Source organism: Corythoichthys intestinalis, chromosome 4 (assembly GCF_030265065.1).
Source record: "Corythoichthys intestinalis isolate RoL2023-P3 chromosome 4, ASM3026506v1, whole genome shotgun sequence".
NCBI lineage: Eukaryota > Metazoa > Chordata > Actinopteri > Syngnathiformes > Syngnathidae > Corythoichthys > Corythoichthys intestinalis.
This window is the reverse complement of record NC_080398.1, coordinates 3,631,692-3,645,490: the sequence shown is the minus strand read 5'-3', so window position 1 is coordinate 3,645,490 and position 13,799 is coordinate 3,631,692. Positions and strand designations below refer to the sequence as shown.

The following is a 13,799-nucleotide window of genomic DNA, read 5'->3' as shown; positions in this document are numbered from 1 at the left end:
GACAATTTTCCATTCGAGGACATCTTCCATGGCCGCAGCGTTCCATAACTGAAGTGTCTGGGTCATTCTGACCACTTTACGTGTGCCCTTGCTTACACACGTGTATTTAGTTAGTTCCACCTACATGCTCACACATAGCCAACCAAAATCACATGGGTGTCTCCAGCTTGCTTTCCCCCTCCCTTCAGGGCGGCACCCTTCTGTGTTAGGACAAACCCCTAATAAAAAGAGCAAGGAGGTTTTTTTTCCTTAGATCAATTTTGCTGACTATACAGCGTAATCTAGCATTTCTCTGTCTAGTCCCTCTATTTTGCTCTCCTTGGCCAAGAAAACTGAGTGTCTTCTCTCCTTATTTTTGGGTAATTTTAACAATGTCTAACTAAGGGTCTATTTTTTAACTTGACAGTTGCCCTTTGTCACCGATTGTGTTCATAACGTTTATGGGCAGAATTGCTAGGCACAGCTGAAGCGTTGAGGGGATCCGGTTTGGTAGCCTCAGTATTGCATCTCTGCTTTTTGCAGATGTGGTGCTGTTGGCTTCATCGAGCCGTGATCTCCAACTCTCATTGGAGCGGTTCGCAGCAGAGTGTGAAGCAGTTGGGATGAAGATCATCACCTATAAATCAGAGACCATGGTCCTGAGTCAGAAAAGGGTGGTGTGCCCTCTCCAGTTAGGGGATGAGATCCTGCCTCAAGTGGAGGAGTCTTCGGGTCTTGTTCACGAGTGAGGTGGGAGGGAGCGGGAAATCGATAGGTGGATCGGTGGAGCATCTGCAGTGATGCGAACTCTGTACCGACCGGTCCGCTGTGGTGAAGAAGGAGCTGCGCTAAAAGGCAAAGCTCTCGATTTATCAGTCGATCTATGTTCATTCCCTCACCTATGGTCGGTCACGAGCTATGGGTGGTGACCGAAAGAACAAGATCCCGGATACAAGCGGCCGAAATGAGTTTCTTTCGCAGGGTGTCCGGACTCTCCCTTAGAGATTGGGTGAGAAGCTCGGTCATCCGCGAAGGACCCAAGGTCGAGCCGCTACTCCTCCACGTTGAGAGGAGCCAGTTGAGGTGGCTCGGGCATCTGTTTCGTATGCCTCCTTGATGCCTTCCTGGAGAAGTGTTCCGGGCTTGTCCCACCGGCAGGAGACCACAGGGAGGACCCAGGACACACTAGAGAGAGTATATCTCTCGGCTGGCTTGGGAACACCTTGGGATCCTGCCGGAAGAGCTGGATGAAGTGTCTGGGAAGAGGGAAGTCTGAGCTTCCCTGCTAAAACCCGACCCCGGATTAAGCAGCAGATAATGGATGGATGGATATTTACTCGTGGACACAAAGTAGGGGGGCCTGATAATAGCACCCAAAAACCCAATCACCCCCTCATTCCCCCTGTTTAGCGTCAATCGCATGATGGATTTCCACTGCCCCCTGTTGATGGATTTCCATCATTACGAGAGAGAACGCAATTATCTCATTGGCTCAATGTGTAAATATGAATGTTTTCTCTTTTCAGAAATATTCTGCTTAGTTTTTAACCTTGTGTATATCGAAAATGAAAAACCATACAATTTGCTTCAAAACATTTAAGTGACTGTACAACTTTTCTTACGTGCTGGCACGACGCGGTGCTGAAAGCGTCGCACTTGAGCGACTCAGGCCAAGAGTAGCCTAAATCCCTCAGCGTAGGTACACAGCTGGACCGCACCAGCTCGCACAAGGTCCTGCACGGTGTTCTGGCTTTTCCCGCCTTACACTCAGGCGTTAAGACTGAACAAAGGAAAGTCTTGAGGTGGGGCGAGCACGCCAAGTTGATCAGCGAGTAGTACGAGCTGACTTGTACGCCGACTTCCTCTTGGTTTTTGTGGCCTAGGACGTTGGGCAGGACGGTTTGGCTGTACTGGAGATCTGTACAGAGAGGTTCCGTAATGCGCTCGCACGTGCCTGAAACGGTCGTTTCGGAAACGTTTCTGGGATCCTGCAAGAAGACATTTGATGTTCGCTTTTGTTAACTTATAAGTCGTGTTGCACCGATACCATTTTTTGGCTCATGACTTCGATACGGTGTGGTATCAGCAGATACTGTACTGTACCATGTCTTTAAAAAAATCAAAAATCAAACATTTTTCTGAATCGATATATTGTATTGTTGGAAAAAGGAACCATTAATTTGCTACCAAAATCTTCCACTAGAATAGTGCCTCTGTTAACTCAATGGCTGCCATTGACGGCCCTCAATGTCCAATCCACTGGAAAGGACGAATCAACGTCCGTTATTTCGAAACCAGATTATTCGAAACTAGTCTTTCTGATTTTCGGGACTTTTACAGGTCACTTTCTGTTCATTCTAGGATATTTACACGTTACGTCCTGTTGGCTTTGAGTCACCTTTTATTCATTTGGGCTAACTTTCGCATCACTTCCTTTCCAGAAGCCCAAAATTGACAGGAAGTGACCTGTAAATGCCCCAAAATCAAAAGAAAGTGACCCGTAAATGCTCCGAAAGTAAAAGAAAGTCACCGAAAATCTACAGGAAGTGACATGAAATGCCTCAAAATTAACTCATTGACTCGCAATGCACTGACTGCCATAGACGTCCAATCCGTTTAAAGTGGGAGGGACTGCAGCAAATGCACAATGGCGTACAACACGCTACACGTCACTTCCGCTCATTAATATTCATGATGTTAGCTACTGCTGCTAAGGGGGGGACAAGCTCCCATTTGTTCCCCAAAAGTAAATGTATGGAAATAGTGTAACATGTTTACAGAGCTAAACCTACCAATTCATTCCGAAAATGATGTCCCTGGTGCCAAATTCACTGGTAAAAATGTGGAAGAACATACAAATGTTCAGTTAGAGAGATAGCTTGAGTGTCGAGGGCTGAAAAAGACGGAAAAAAGAAACGAGCCTACCTAAGCTTCGCCTTAGCTTTTTTATCGACACCTTTTTCTTACGCCACTGACAATGACATTCTCCTGTTTCAACAATCGATCATTTAGCACCATATGCCCTGTCTTTCTTATATATTATATCCTCTGGTTGTCTTATGTCTCTGACTGTTCTTTTGCTCAATTTAACATTGCTATTTTTGTGTAGCGATCGCAAATGCTACTCGTTGACAGCCAATGAACACTTTCAATTTTTTCATTAATAACCGATCTTAATTCTGTAATTTATATGCACTTCGCCCTTACCAAAGTTTTTTTTTTTTTTTATCACAGAAAACGTAACAGTGGCAATCAGATACCATTTTAATCCTTTTCAGGTCATTCATTGTCAGACGGAAGCAGCACGGCAAAACGCCACGCTAAAAAATATGTAAAAAATATCAAAATGGCTTACCTCATACCAACCCAACAAAGTGTTTACTGCATATGAAATGTGAATGGTTTCACCTTGCTGGCATTATAATGATCCATTCTTCACATTTCTTCCTCCGAGTTTTTGGTTTCGGGAAACGTATGAAGAAAACATCCTTCATATGTTGAAATGTCTGGAGTCGTTGCTACAAGTTCCATATCGGCAGTGCTTGATCGGCATGTTTGTTTTTGAAAGATTACCCGAGAAAACTAGCAGAAATATAATGGTTTGTAAGCAAGGGCGTGTCTATAATGTCCCACTTCAGCCTTACGATGCGATGTCACGGTCTAAAAAATAGCATTCGTGCGGTCCGCTATTGTTATTTCGCTGCCACCCTCCTAGGTCAAATGAATTGGATGTCTAGTGATAAACAAGGATGAAAAGAGCTTGTTTATTCTGGTTATTACTTGTATGGTAAAATATTAAATTCATCGGTACCGATACTAGTATCCGTGCAACACGATTAGTATATAAAGTCACAAGCTTTTTCTTACCTGCTCACAGGAATACATGGAAAAATTCTCACAATTCAGCTTGTCCGGCCATGAGAAGCCAAACTTGTTCATCAAGGACTCGCATCCGGCGCGGGCCTGCTCGCACTGAGTTTTGCACGGAGAACGAACGATTCCCGCCCGGCACTCGGGAACGAAGACGGAGCACAGGAAAGGCTTCAGCTGAGGCGAACACTGAACCTTGACCAGCGGGTAGAACTGGTGCACCTCCAGGCCGGCGTCTTCCTGTGACGTGTGGCCTAAAGAGTTGGGCATGATAGTCTGGGTGTATGAGATGCCTTGGCATAGGGGGATTGTGATGGGTTGACATGATGAAGTTGTTGGTGGTTGTTGAGCCTGAAAGCACATAATTAAGGACCCATGACCTCCGTGAAGTTGGACCCATTAGACACAAATTTATATAACACAATTGTCATTGGTTTGTGCTGAAATTTTTTTTTTTGTGTCGCTATCGTTTTTGAGATATAAACAATTATTTTATAGGTCAATCTGAGGTCAACCAGCCCCCCATTGTGATTAAAAATGGTTAAGAGTTAGAAAGAGTTACGGGGCAATTGCCAAGCAGCTTGGTGATATAAGATCCACCATTGGAGCAATTATTAGAAAATGGATGAAGCTAAACATGACTGTCAATCTTGGTTGGACTGGGGCTCCATGCAAGATCTACCTCGTAGGGTCTCAATGGTAAATGGTGTTATAGTTGTATAGCACTGTTCCACCTTTCAAGGCCCTCAAAGCGATTTACACAACATCACCATACACCTACTGGTGACTCAGCACCAGGAGCAACGTGGGGGGTTCAGTATCTTGCTCAAGGATACTTAGACAAGTTCATCAGGGCGGAGAATTGAACCCACTACCTACGGGTTAGGGGACAACTACTCTACCACTGAGACACGCCACACGATGATCCTAAGAAATGGTCAGGAATCAGCCAAAAACTACACGTGAAGAGCTGGTCAATGACCTGAAAGGAGCTGGGACCACCGTTTCCAAGGTTACTGTTGGTAATACACTAAGACGTCATGGTTTAAAATCATGCATGGCACGCAAGGTTCCCCTGCTTAAACCAGCACATGTCCAGGCCCCTTAACCATTTGGATGATCCAGAGGAGTCATGGGAGAAAGCCATGTGGTCATATGAGATCAAAATGGAACTTTTTGGTCTTAATTCCACTCATCGTGTTTGGAGGAAGAAGAATAATGAGTACCATCCCAAGAACACCATCCCAACGTTGAAGCACGGGGGTGGTAGCATCATGCTTTCGGGGTGTTTTTCTGAACATGGGACTGGACAACTGCACTGTATAAAGGAGGGGATGACCAGGGCCATGGATTGTGAGATTTTGGGAAATAACCTCCTTCCCTCAGTTAGAACATTGACAATTGGTCGTGAATGGGTCTTCCAACATGATAATGGCCCGAAGCCATAACTAAGGAATAAGGGTGTAATTTGTATTGAGGGCGCCGGACGGAAGTACCGTAATTGGATTGGGAGGGCGGCTTTCGCGGCATCGCGGTAGGATCTTGTTTGCAGTGTATCAACCAGGATTATTTCGATTTGGTTGCACTTTAGCACCTTGTGCATTCGCACTTTGGATCGGGGGGTGACTTACTAACAACCGAGTGGTCTGATCGCAGGCACGGCGGCCCCAGACCCTTTGATTATGGGTCGGATGGTAAAGCGGGGTAGGTCAGGAAATGGAAGTGGAGCAGATCAGGAACGGGAGGAGAGTCAATTGACCAAAATGTCACGTACTGAGAGTAATGATAGAGAATACAACATTATTTATAAGTTTGTTGGAAATGATGGCAAATCAATGAACCCGCTCAAGTTGTCTGCTGAAATAAAGGAGAAAATGGGGGCTGTGTTGAATGTGAAAGTTCTGATGAATGGAAACCTGCTAGTGGTTTGTAAATCTCAGGTACAAATCGATAAAGCGTTGAAGGTGAAGAGCTTGCTTGGTCGCAGGGTGGAAGGGTTCGTCCCGGGTCGTCAGGAGGCACTCAGGGGAGTGATTTATGTAAATACGGACGTTTCTGAGTCTGAAATACAAGGAAATTTGACTGGAGCAGATGTTGAATCGGTCAAAAGATTTAGGGAAACGGGACGAGCAGTTCTGGTAATGTTTAGGCAAGAAACGCTCCCTGAAAGAGTCTTTCTGGGTTATATGAGTCATCCTGTGAGGCAGTACATTCGCCCTCCACTTAGGTGCTACAAGTGCCAACGGTTTGGGCATGTAGCAGCAGTGTGCAGGGGGACCACAAGGTGTGGAAAGTGTGGAGGGAATCATAACATAACTGAATGTGATGCTGCGCAGGACAAATGTTGTAACTGCGGGGGGACTCACAAGTCTTCGGCTAAAATATGTGGATTTCATCAAAAAGCGATTTTGGTCGAGAAAATAAGAACAGAGGACAAAATTACTTACTCCGAGGCGGTCAGGAAGGTGAACAGGGAAAGCTTGGCTGGACCGGCTGTGGTACAGGCTGCTGCTGTGACTAAACCAAGAGAAAATATAAGTCTAGCAGTGTCGACGCAGGCTTTGGTTAAGTTTGTGCTGGAGGTGATATGGAGCGTTAAAAATGTCAGCAGTAAATTGGAAGTTTCAAATATTGTTACAGAGGCTGCAGAACGGTATTTAGAAGGAGGACCCCCTGCGCTGGTGTGGCAGACGAGGACTGGGGGCGGCGATGAAGATGAGGAGATTGGTCTTCGGGCATCACTGGAGTCAGTGGACTCGCTGGGGTCTGGGTTGCAGGAGAGGAGCCAGGTTAGACACGTTCACTAAATGTTTTGTATTTTTCAATGGAATGCTAGAAGTTTAATAGCAAACGGACAGGAATTAAAGAGAGTTTTGCATGAGTTTGGGGAATTGCCTGAGATAGTCTGTGTTCAAGAGACATGGCTTAAACCCTGCCTAGACTTTGTTATTCCTGGGTATGACAGTGTCAGGTTTGATAGGGAGGAGAAGGCGGGAGGGGGTTGTGCAATTTTTATAAAGAGAGGGGTGCGATATCAGCGAGTAAATGTAAAAACGTTATTAGAGTGTGTAATGGTGAGAGTGTGGGGGAGGAATGGATGGATATACGTTGTGAATGTGTACAACCCTTGTATGCAAATTGAAAGAGGGGACCTGGACCAAATAAGAGAGAAGGCAGAGGGGCCTTCAGTGTGGGTGGGGGATTTTAATGCCCATAACCCTCTCTGGGGCAGTCTCAGGATGGATCGTAATGGTGGCACTATGGAGGATTTTATTGATGATGGTGGTTTAGTTTGTATGAATACCTGTAGAAGTACACGGTTTAATATTATGAATGGATTAGGGTCTTGTATTGACTTGTCTTTGGTATCGAGTGAATTGGCCAGTAAGTGTGAATGGGAGGTGTTGGACCAGTTGAGTATGGGGAGTGATCACTTTCCGATCATGTTGAGAGTGGGCAGAAAGATGGATGTCAGGCTAGAAGAACAGGTTAAATGTTTTGACTTTGGAAGAGCAGATTGGGAAAGGTTTAGTGTGCTTTGTGAGGAGAGGTGTAGGGACGTTGTGGATGGAGGGACGACTGATGAGTGGAGTGTGAGTTTGTGTAAGGTGATTTTAGATTGTGCTGTTGATTGTGTTCCCAGAAAGACAGGGCATAGAGCAAGACCTCCTGTTCCTTGGTGGAACCTAAACTGTGAGAAAGCTATTAGGGCTAGGAATCAAATGTTTAGACAGCTTAGGAAGTTCCCAGTGGAAGGCAATGTAATTGAGTTTAAAAGGTTGAGGGCCAAGGCAAGAAGAGTGATTAAGCAGGCTAAAAGGGACTGCTGGAGGAGTTATTGTGGAAAGCTTGGGTCAGAAAGCACAATTACGGAAGTCTGGAGAGCTGTCCATCGCATGTCTGGAATCACACGAAGCTCAGGAATACCTATCCTTGAGAATGGGGGAAGGACTGTTGTAACAAATATTGAAAAGGCTAGAGTATTTGAGTGTAAATTTAAGGATGTCCATAGTGGGGAGAATTTGGGGACAGAGGGGTTGAATAAACGTAATGAAACTTTGCAGCATAATTGGCATAAATTGGAGTTTAATAATGATCACTCTGATAGGTACAATTTGTTTTTCTCAATTGGGGAACTTAAGAAGGCCATTAATAAGGGAAGAAGAACAGCTCCCGGCAAGGACGAGATCAGTTATGACATGTTAAAAAGGGTGGGAGATAGCGTTCTGTATGAACTGCTTGCCTTGATCAATATTGTGTAGGAGGAGGGGTGTCTACCCAAGTCATGGAAGCAGGCAGTTGTTGTGCCAATTTTGAAGCCAGGTAAGGATCCTAAACAGGCAGGCTCATACAGACCGATTGCATTGACCTCTGTTTTTTGTAAGATCATGGAGCGGATGGTGACTGATAGGTTGGTGTATAAGCTGGAGAGTGAAGGAAAGTTCGCAGAGGTGCAAAGTGGCTTTCGAAAGGGTAGAGGAACTATGGATGCTGTGGTGTGTTTGGATTCTGATATTAGAAAAGCCCTTGTTAATAATGAATCTGTGATTGCGGTGTTTTTGGACATAGAAAAGGCGTACGATATGTTATGGAAGGAGGGTTTAATCATAAAAATGAATAATGTTGGTATTAGAGGGAGGTTATTAAATTGGGTTTGGAACTTCCTCCAACATAGGGTCATTCAAGTGAGAGTGGGAACCTCTCTTTCTGAAGGAGCGGAAATTGACAATGGAACTCCTCAGGGTAGTGTTATCAGCCCAGTATTGTTCAACATTATGGTGAATGACATCTTTAAGGAGGTGGGTCAGGGAGTGGGCACGTCACTTTTTGCAGACGATGCCGGAGTGTGGAAGAGAGGGCGTAATTTGAGTCACATTTTTGCTCAAATGCAGGCTGTCCTGGATAAAATTGTCAGGTGGGGAGAGAAATGGGGTTTTAAATTATCTGTGGATAAGTCTAAATATATGTTGTTTGGCAATAAGACGTTTAGAGATCACCAGAGCTTGCTGATGTATGGTAAACCGATTGAAAAAGTTAAGGATTTTAAATTCTTGGGAGTTATTTTTGATGAAAAGCTTACGTGGAAAAAACATATTGAAAGTGTAGTGTCGAAGTGTGAAAGAGTTATTAATGTGTTGCGAATGCTTTCTGGAAGCGCATGGGGGGCCTCTAGGGAAACTCAGCTAATGATTTATAGAGCAATGGTTCGCTCTAGATTAGACTATGGCTGTATGTGTTTTGGAGCGGCTGCAGCCTCCCATCTCAAGAAACTGGATACAGTTCAAGCAAAAGCTTTAAGGGTCTGTTGTGGTGCTCTCAGAACAAGCCCAATCCCGGCAATGCTGGTAGAGTTGGGTGAGACTCCTCTGTCAATTAGGAGGGCAAAATTAGCTATGCAATATGTGATCAAATTATTAGCATATCCGGGGAGTCATCCTGCTAGGCAGGTCCTTGAGGAGGTGTGGGAGTGGGGGGCTAACAAGACTGTGCCTTATGTATACAAAATGGGTAAAGAGCTGCAAAGGCTGAAACTAGGAGAGGTGGGTGTGGCTCCGAGTGTGATTTGGACTGGTAGTCCACCATGGACTTTACCTACCCCGGATATTGATATGTCGGTGATGGCACTGGCTAAAGAAGGAAGTAATTATGTGGGGCTTGTGGATAAATTGATGGCGAGTAGATGGGAGGGGTTTCTCCAAATTTACACTGATGGATCAAAGGACCCCAAGTCGGGAAAAACTGGTTTTGCAATTTACGTCCCTGATTATGATGTTCTTCAGTTTAAAAGTATTTCTAATGTGTCTGTATATGCAGCCGAAATTGCGGCAATAATATGTGCTTTACAGTGGGCAGAGAGTACAAAACAGGAAAAGTTAGTGGTGTGCACTGATTCAGCATCTGCTCTGGAAGCTTTGGTGGGGAGAGGACAAGGTTCGCGACCTGACCTTATCTCAGCAGTGCTGTCAATCGTTCATAGAATTGAGAGGGCAGGCGGTGAGGTAGGTTTTGTATGGGTTCCAGCCCATGTGGGGATCTTTGGAAATGAAATGGCCGATATGGCGGCGAAGTGGGCTCTCAAACGGGAAATTCAAGTTGAAATAGTCCCAGGAATTTATGAGTGGAAGGGTAAAATCAAGGCATATGTGACAGCTGTCTGGCAAAAAAATTGGGAGAGTGACACCAGGGGGCGTCATTACTTTGCTATCAATCCGTCTGTCAAATTTACTCCGGTGTATATCGGTAAAGAAAGGAAATATGCCGTCATGTTAACGCGTCTAAGATTGGGTCACTGTGGACTAGCTTGGGATCTGGCCAAGATAGGTAAACATCCTGATGGTAAATGTGTGCACTGCAAACAATATCAAACGGTGAAACATTTGCTGATGGAGTGTCCGCTATATAGTGAGCAGCGACGGGAGCTTTTTGGAAAAAGAGGGCCGTTGCCGCATGGCACTGTGACTATGAACGAGCTGTTGTGTCCCGCGGTGGGACAGGATGGAATGATAAGAGCTTTGGCGGATTTTTTCGTTGCCTCCGGGCTGAGATGGACATAGAGGTCATTACGTGATCTGGCCACATTGGGTAAGGCAGCAATGTGCCAATAGGCATCGAGTCTGCCGGAAATCAACGGAAGAAGAAGAAGAAGAATTTGTATTGAACCGTTTCAGTACGTGGTGCTCGGTTCGGAACGGAGGCGTACCGAACGAGTTTCTGACGTAATGTAACCCTTACTTTTCAAGGCTGTGAGTCGATCGGGTTATAGTTTCTTTGTGTAGATTATATTTACTCCGTCTTCTCTACTATAATGAGGACCAACACGGTAGGACAGTATAACCCAGAAACGTCAACGGCGCACAAACCTAAGCCGCCCAAAACCGGCCACCAAGGGGAAGACCCAAATGCAACGCCCAGACACACCTTCAGACACGCCTTCGACACGGCCCGCTTCAGCAAAGACTGGACACTGAGATAACACAGATTTTTGCTATTTGGAAACATGTAGCCTTGTTTTGGATCCAGAATTGTCCCTCCGTCGTCTGTTTTTGCCTTGTTTTTACCATTGTCGACAAATAAATTGTCAACCTGTTTTCGGTGAGTGTTCTTCAAGCTTTTGAAACATGGAGTCAGTACAAAGGGTTAAAAATAAGAAGAGAACGCGCGAGGTTCGGCCTTCCCGGTGGGTGCACGCGAGGCAGCGTCAGCCGAGCTGCACTTGTATTGGTTGGTGCTGTTCCCGGGTGCGTCTGGGCCGGGGGGGCGAATTTCAACACGCTTTAACTTGAGAAAATCCACCAATAAAGCTTTTGAAAACCGTTCATAAGATGATTCATTGAGGCATTTCATTTGTAAAATACATGTTAAAATCTTTGTCATTGGGATTGCTTTTCTCTTTAGCGCAGGACTTCTTTTTTCTTCTTTCTTTCAGAAAGAAAGCTGACCAATACGCGGGGTCTGAAAGGCAAATTGTTGTTGAATTATCTTTAAATACCCGCTACTTTTTGAGCAGGATTCCATTCCATTCCTTTGTTTATCCAGCTATCAGCTGCGACTTTGTATGGGCAGCTTTGTAAACCAATAAACGCAAATTTTAAATTGTATCGCCTCCTCACATCTGTCGACAGTGACTCGTGATAATAGTAAGCCATGTTTAAGATGTTTTTATGAAAAAAGACTCAAAACACACCTGAAATATATGAATTTCAGACGTTTGTCTATGGAATGTTTAGCTGTGGGTACCCCCTTAACAAAATGGCGACAAGTTGCTAAGTAAGGTGACGTCATCGTGACATCACGCCGACTTCCTCCATGAAAATTTCAAATCAGTTGATCATTTCTAAGTTGGAGAACTTGCAAAATCGCAGGGTGTTCAAATACTTATTTTCTTCACTGCATATTTAACAGGCGTCATTAAGTTCTGTAGAGATGTAACCTATCTAAAACAGGATGAGAGCCAAGACTAAAGAAGTTGATGATGCCGTCTAACCTGCACGCAGTTCGATTCAGGCAACGTGTCGCACTGCAGCTTGGTAGGCCAGACCAGGCGCTTGGCTTTGAGGGCGGCGTCGCACTCGCTCTTGGCCTTATTGCACATGGCCCTGCACGGCTTTACGCGATTGTCGTCGTTCGAGCACTCCGGGAAGGCCACGCGACAGACAAGCGTGGCGATGTTCGGCGAGCACGCCGTCTCCACGATCTGACTCAGCTGCTGCACGTTGACACCCTGGACGCCGGTCGGGTACCGGCTGGTGGTGTAACCCACATTTCGGCAGAAGGTGGCGGTTATCGGTCGGCAGCTCGGGCGATCGTCTTTGGCACCGCGAGTCCAAGATGGCAGAAAAACCAGCACCACGAGGAAGCAACGCAACATGGTTGTTTCTGTGCTAGTGAATACAAAGTCTACTTCAATGTTGTTCGATACCAGAAAACAGCTTCTGTGTCAGTGGACTTCAACCTGCTTGCAACATCTGCTAGGCATCATGCATGTGTGTTTGTACAAGGGGAGTCCTGTAAAAGCAAAACACCATTCTTACACACAAAATAGTATGCAGGATAAACAATTGTAACTAGGGATGGGAATTGATAGGATTTTTACGATTCCGATTCCATTATCGATATTGCTTAACGATTCGATTCTTTATCGATTCTCTTATCGATTCTAATTTGGGGAAAAAGAACAAACATTTTGATTGGCATCGAGTTTGTTTATTCAGAAGTCACAACCTTACAAACTCGCAACGAGATCAAAAGAGGCCCAAAGCCTCATTGTTAACTGTGGCAATAAGTGGCAAATACACAAGAATGTGTAACATTTTACTGAAACATTTATCTAATAGAAATAAAAAATATTGGTATATATTGGCAGATAGGTTTTTGTTCTGCCTTTGGCAATATGTGTTAAAGCAGGGGTCCCCAAACTTTTTTCCTGTGAGGGCCACATAACTTTTCCCTTCTCTGATGAGGGGCCGGGGTCAGTTTGTTACAGAAAAAGTGTGACGATTGCAGAAGTGCATAAATGTAAAAAATTATTGTTTTTCAGAAAGCCACAATCAAATAACCCTTTCTGGATTCTTTATAATAATAATAATAATTAATAATAAAAACACTATTAATTATATAGATAATAACCAAATAACCCTCTGAATTCTTCAAGGAAAAGGCCAGAAAATAAATAACACGATTGAGAAAAAAAAAAAAAAAATTCAAAATGGCCGGACCAAATGTGGAGGCGGGCCGTATTTGGGCCGCGGGCCGCAGTTTGAGGACTGCTGGAGCGCGCATACACCCAAAGAAGAAATACCGCATCCAAGTGAGTGAGAGAGGGAAACACTTCTACCAGCCTACGTTCTTTGTTAATGTTAATATCTACAGAGGCAACGCCTGTATGTATCATCTTTTGTGTTGTTGTTGTTGTGTTTCCACTCGCGATCGGACACTTAAATCCAGTTGTGTAGTGGTTTGAACGATGTGCTAATGCTAACGAACGAATGCTAACCATACTGTTATTAGCAGCTAATCATCGCTGATTTACGTTGATGCAAACCTGTTTGTTATTGGGGACAAAATTGATTTGTTTCATTTCTATTCTTAGTTTCACTCTTCAAGTGATGGTTGAATAAAGTCAGCAAATTATACCAACGTCTTCTGCATCGTCATTTGGGAGTTTAGCTAGCTGTATAGCTGGGACTTTTTAAAAAAAAAGTTTTTATAGCCAGGACTGAACCTTATACTCTCTGGGAGGACAGCGCAATCGTATTCCCTCCCGATGCAGTTATCTCCACCTTGCAATGACTGCAAGTCGCTTTGTTGTAATTTTTCCTCGTGAAGTGAAGACACACTTTCGAGCGTTTGAACTTACTGCTGTCATTGTTATGTTTATGGCTGCAATGCTCGTGCTTACCCGTCGTAACCTTTCATTTTCACACTCTTTCCTGGTGAAGTGTAGTCAAACT

The 13,799-nt window shown here is 44.6% G+C and overlaps 1 protein-coding gene across 2 annotated transcripts in view; it reads right to left on the bottom strand.

Annotated features, from left to right (window-relative positions):
• The window catches only part of LOC130915184 (atrial natriuretic peptide-converting enzyme-like), a 26,800-nt gene extending 13,001 nt beyond the window's left edge, over positions 1 to 13,799 (bottom strand). The window contains exons 1-6 of one of the 2 annotated variants that reach the window (XM_057835011.1): positions 13,748 to 13,798; positions 11,834 to 12,354; positions 6,488 to 6,615; positions 6,297 to 6,366; positions 3,847 to 4,200; positions 1,602 to 1,967 (exon numbers count right to left, since the gene is read on the bottom strand). In XM_057835011.1, coding sequence (XP_057690994.1) covers positions 1,602 to 1,967; positions 3,847 to 4,200; positions 6,297 to 6,366; positions 6,488 to 6,615; positions 11,834 to 12,217 — 1,302 coding nt within the window. In that variant the 5' untranslated portion in view covers positions 12,218 to 12,354; positions 13,748 to 13,798. Of the gene's footprint in view, positions 1 to 1,601; positions 1,968 to 3,846; positions 4,201 to 6,296; positions 6,367 to 6,487; positions 6,616 to 11,833; positions 12,355 to 13,747 lie in introns of both variants that reach the window. The other variant, XM_057835012.1, reaches the window with a different exon arrangement.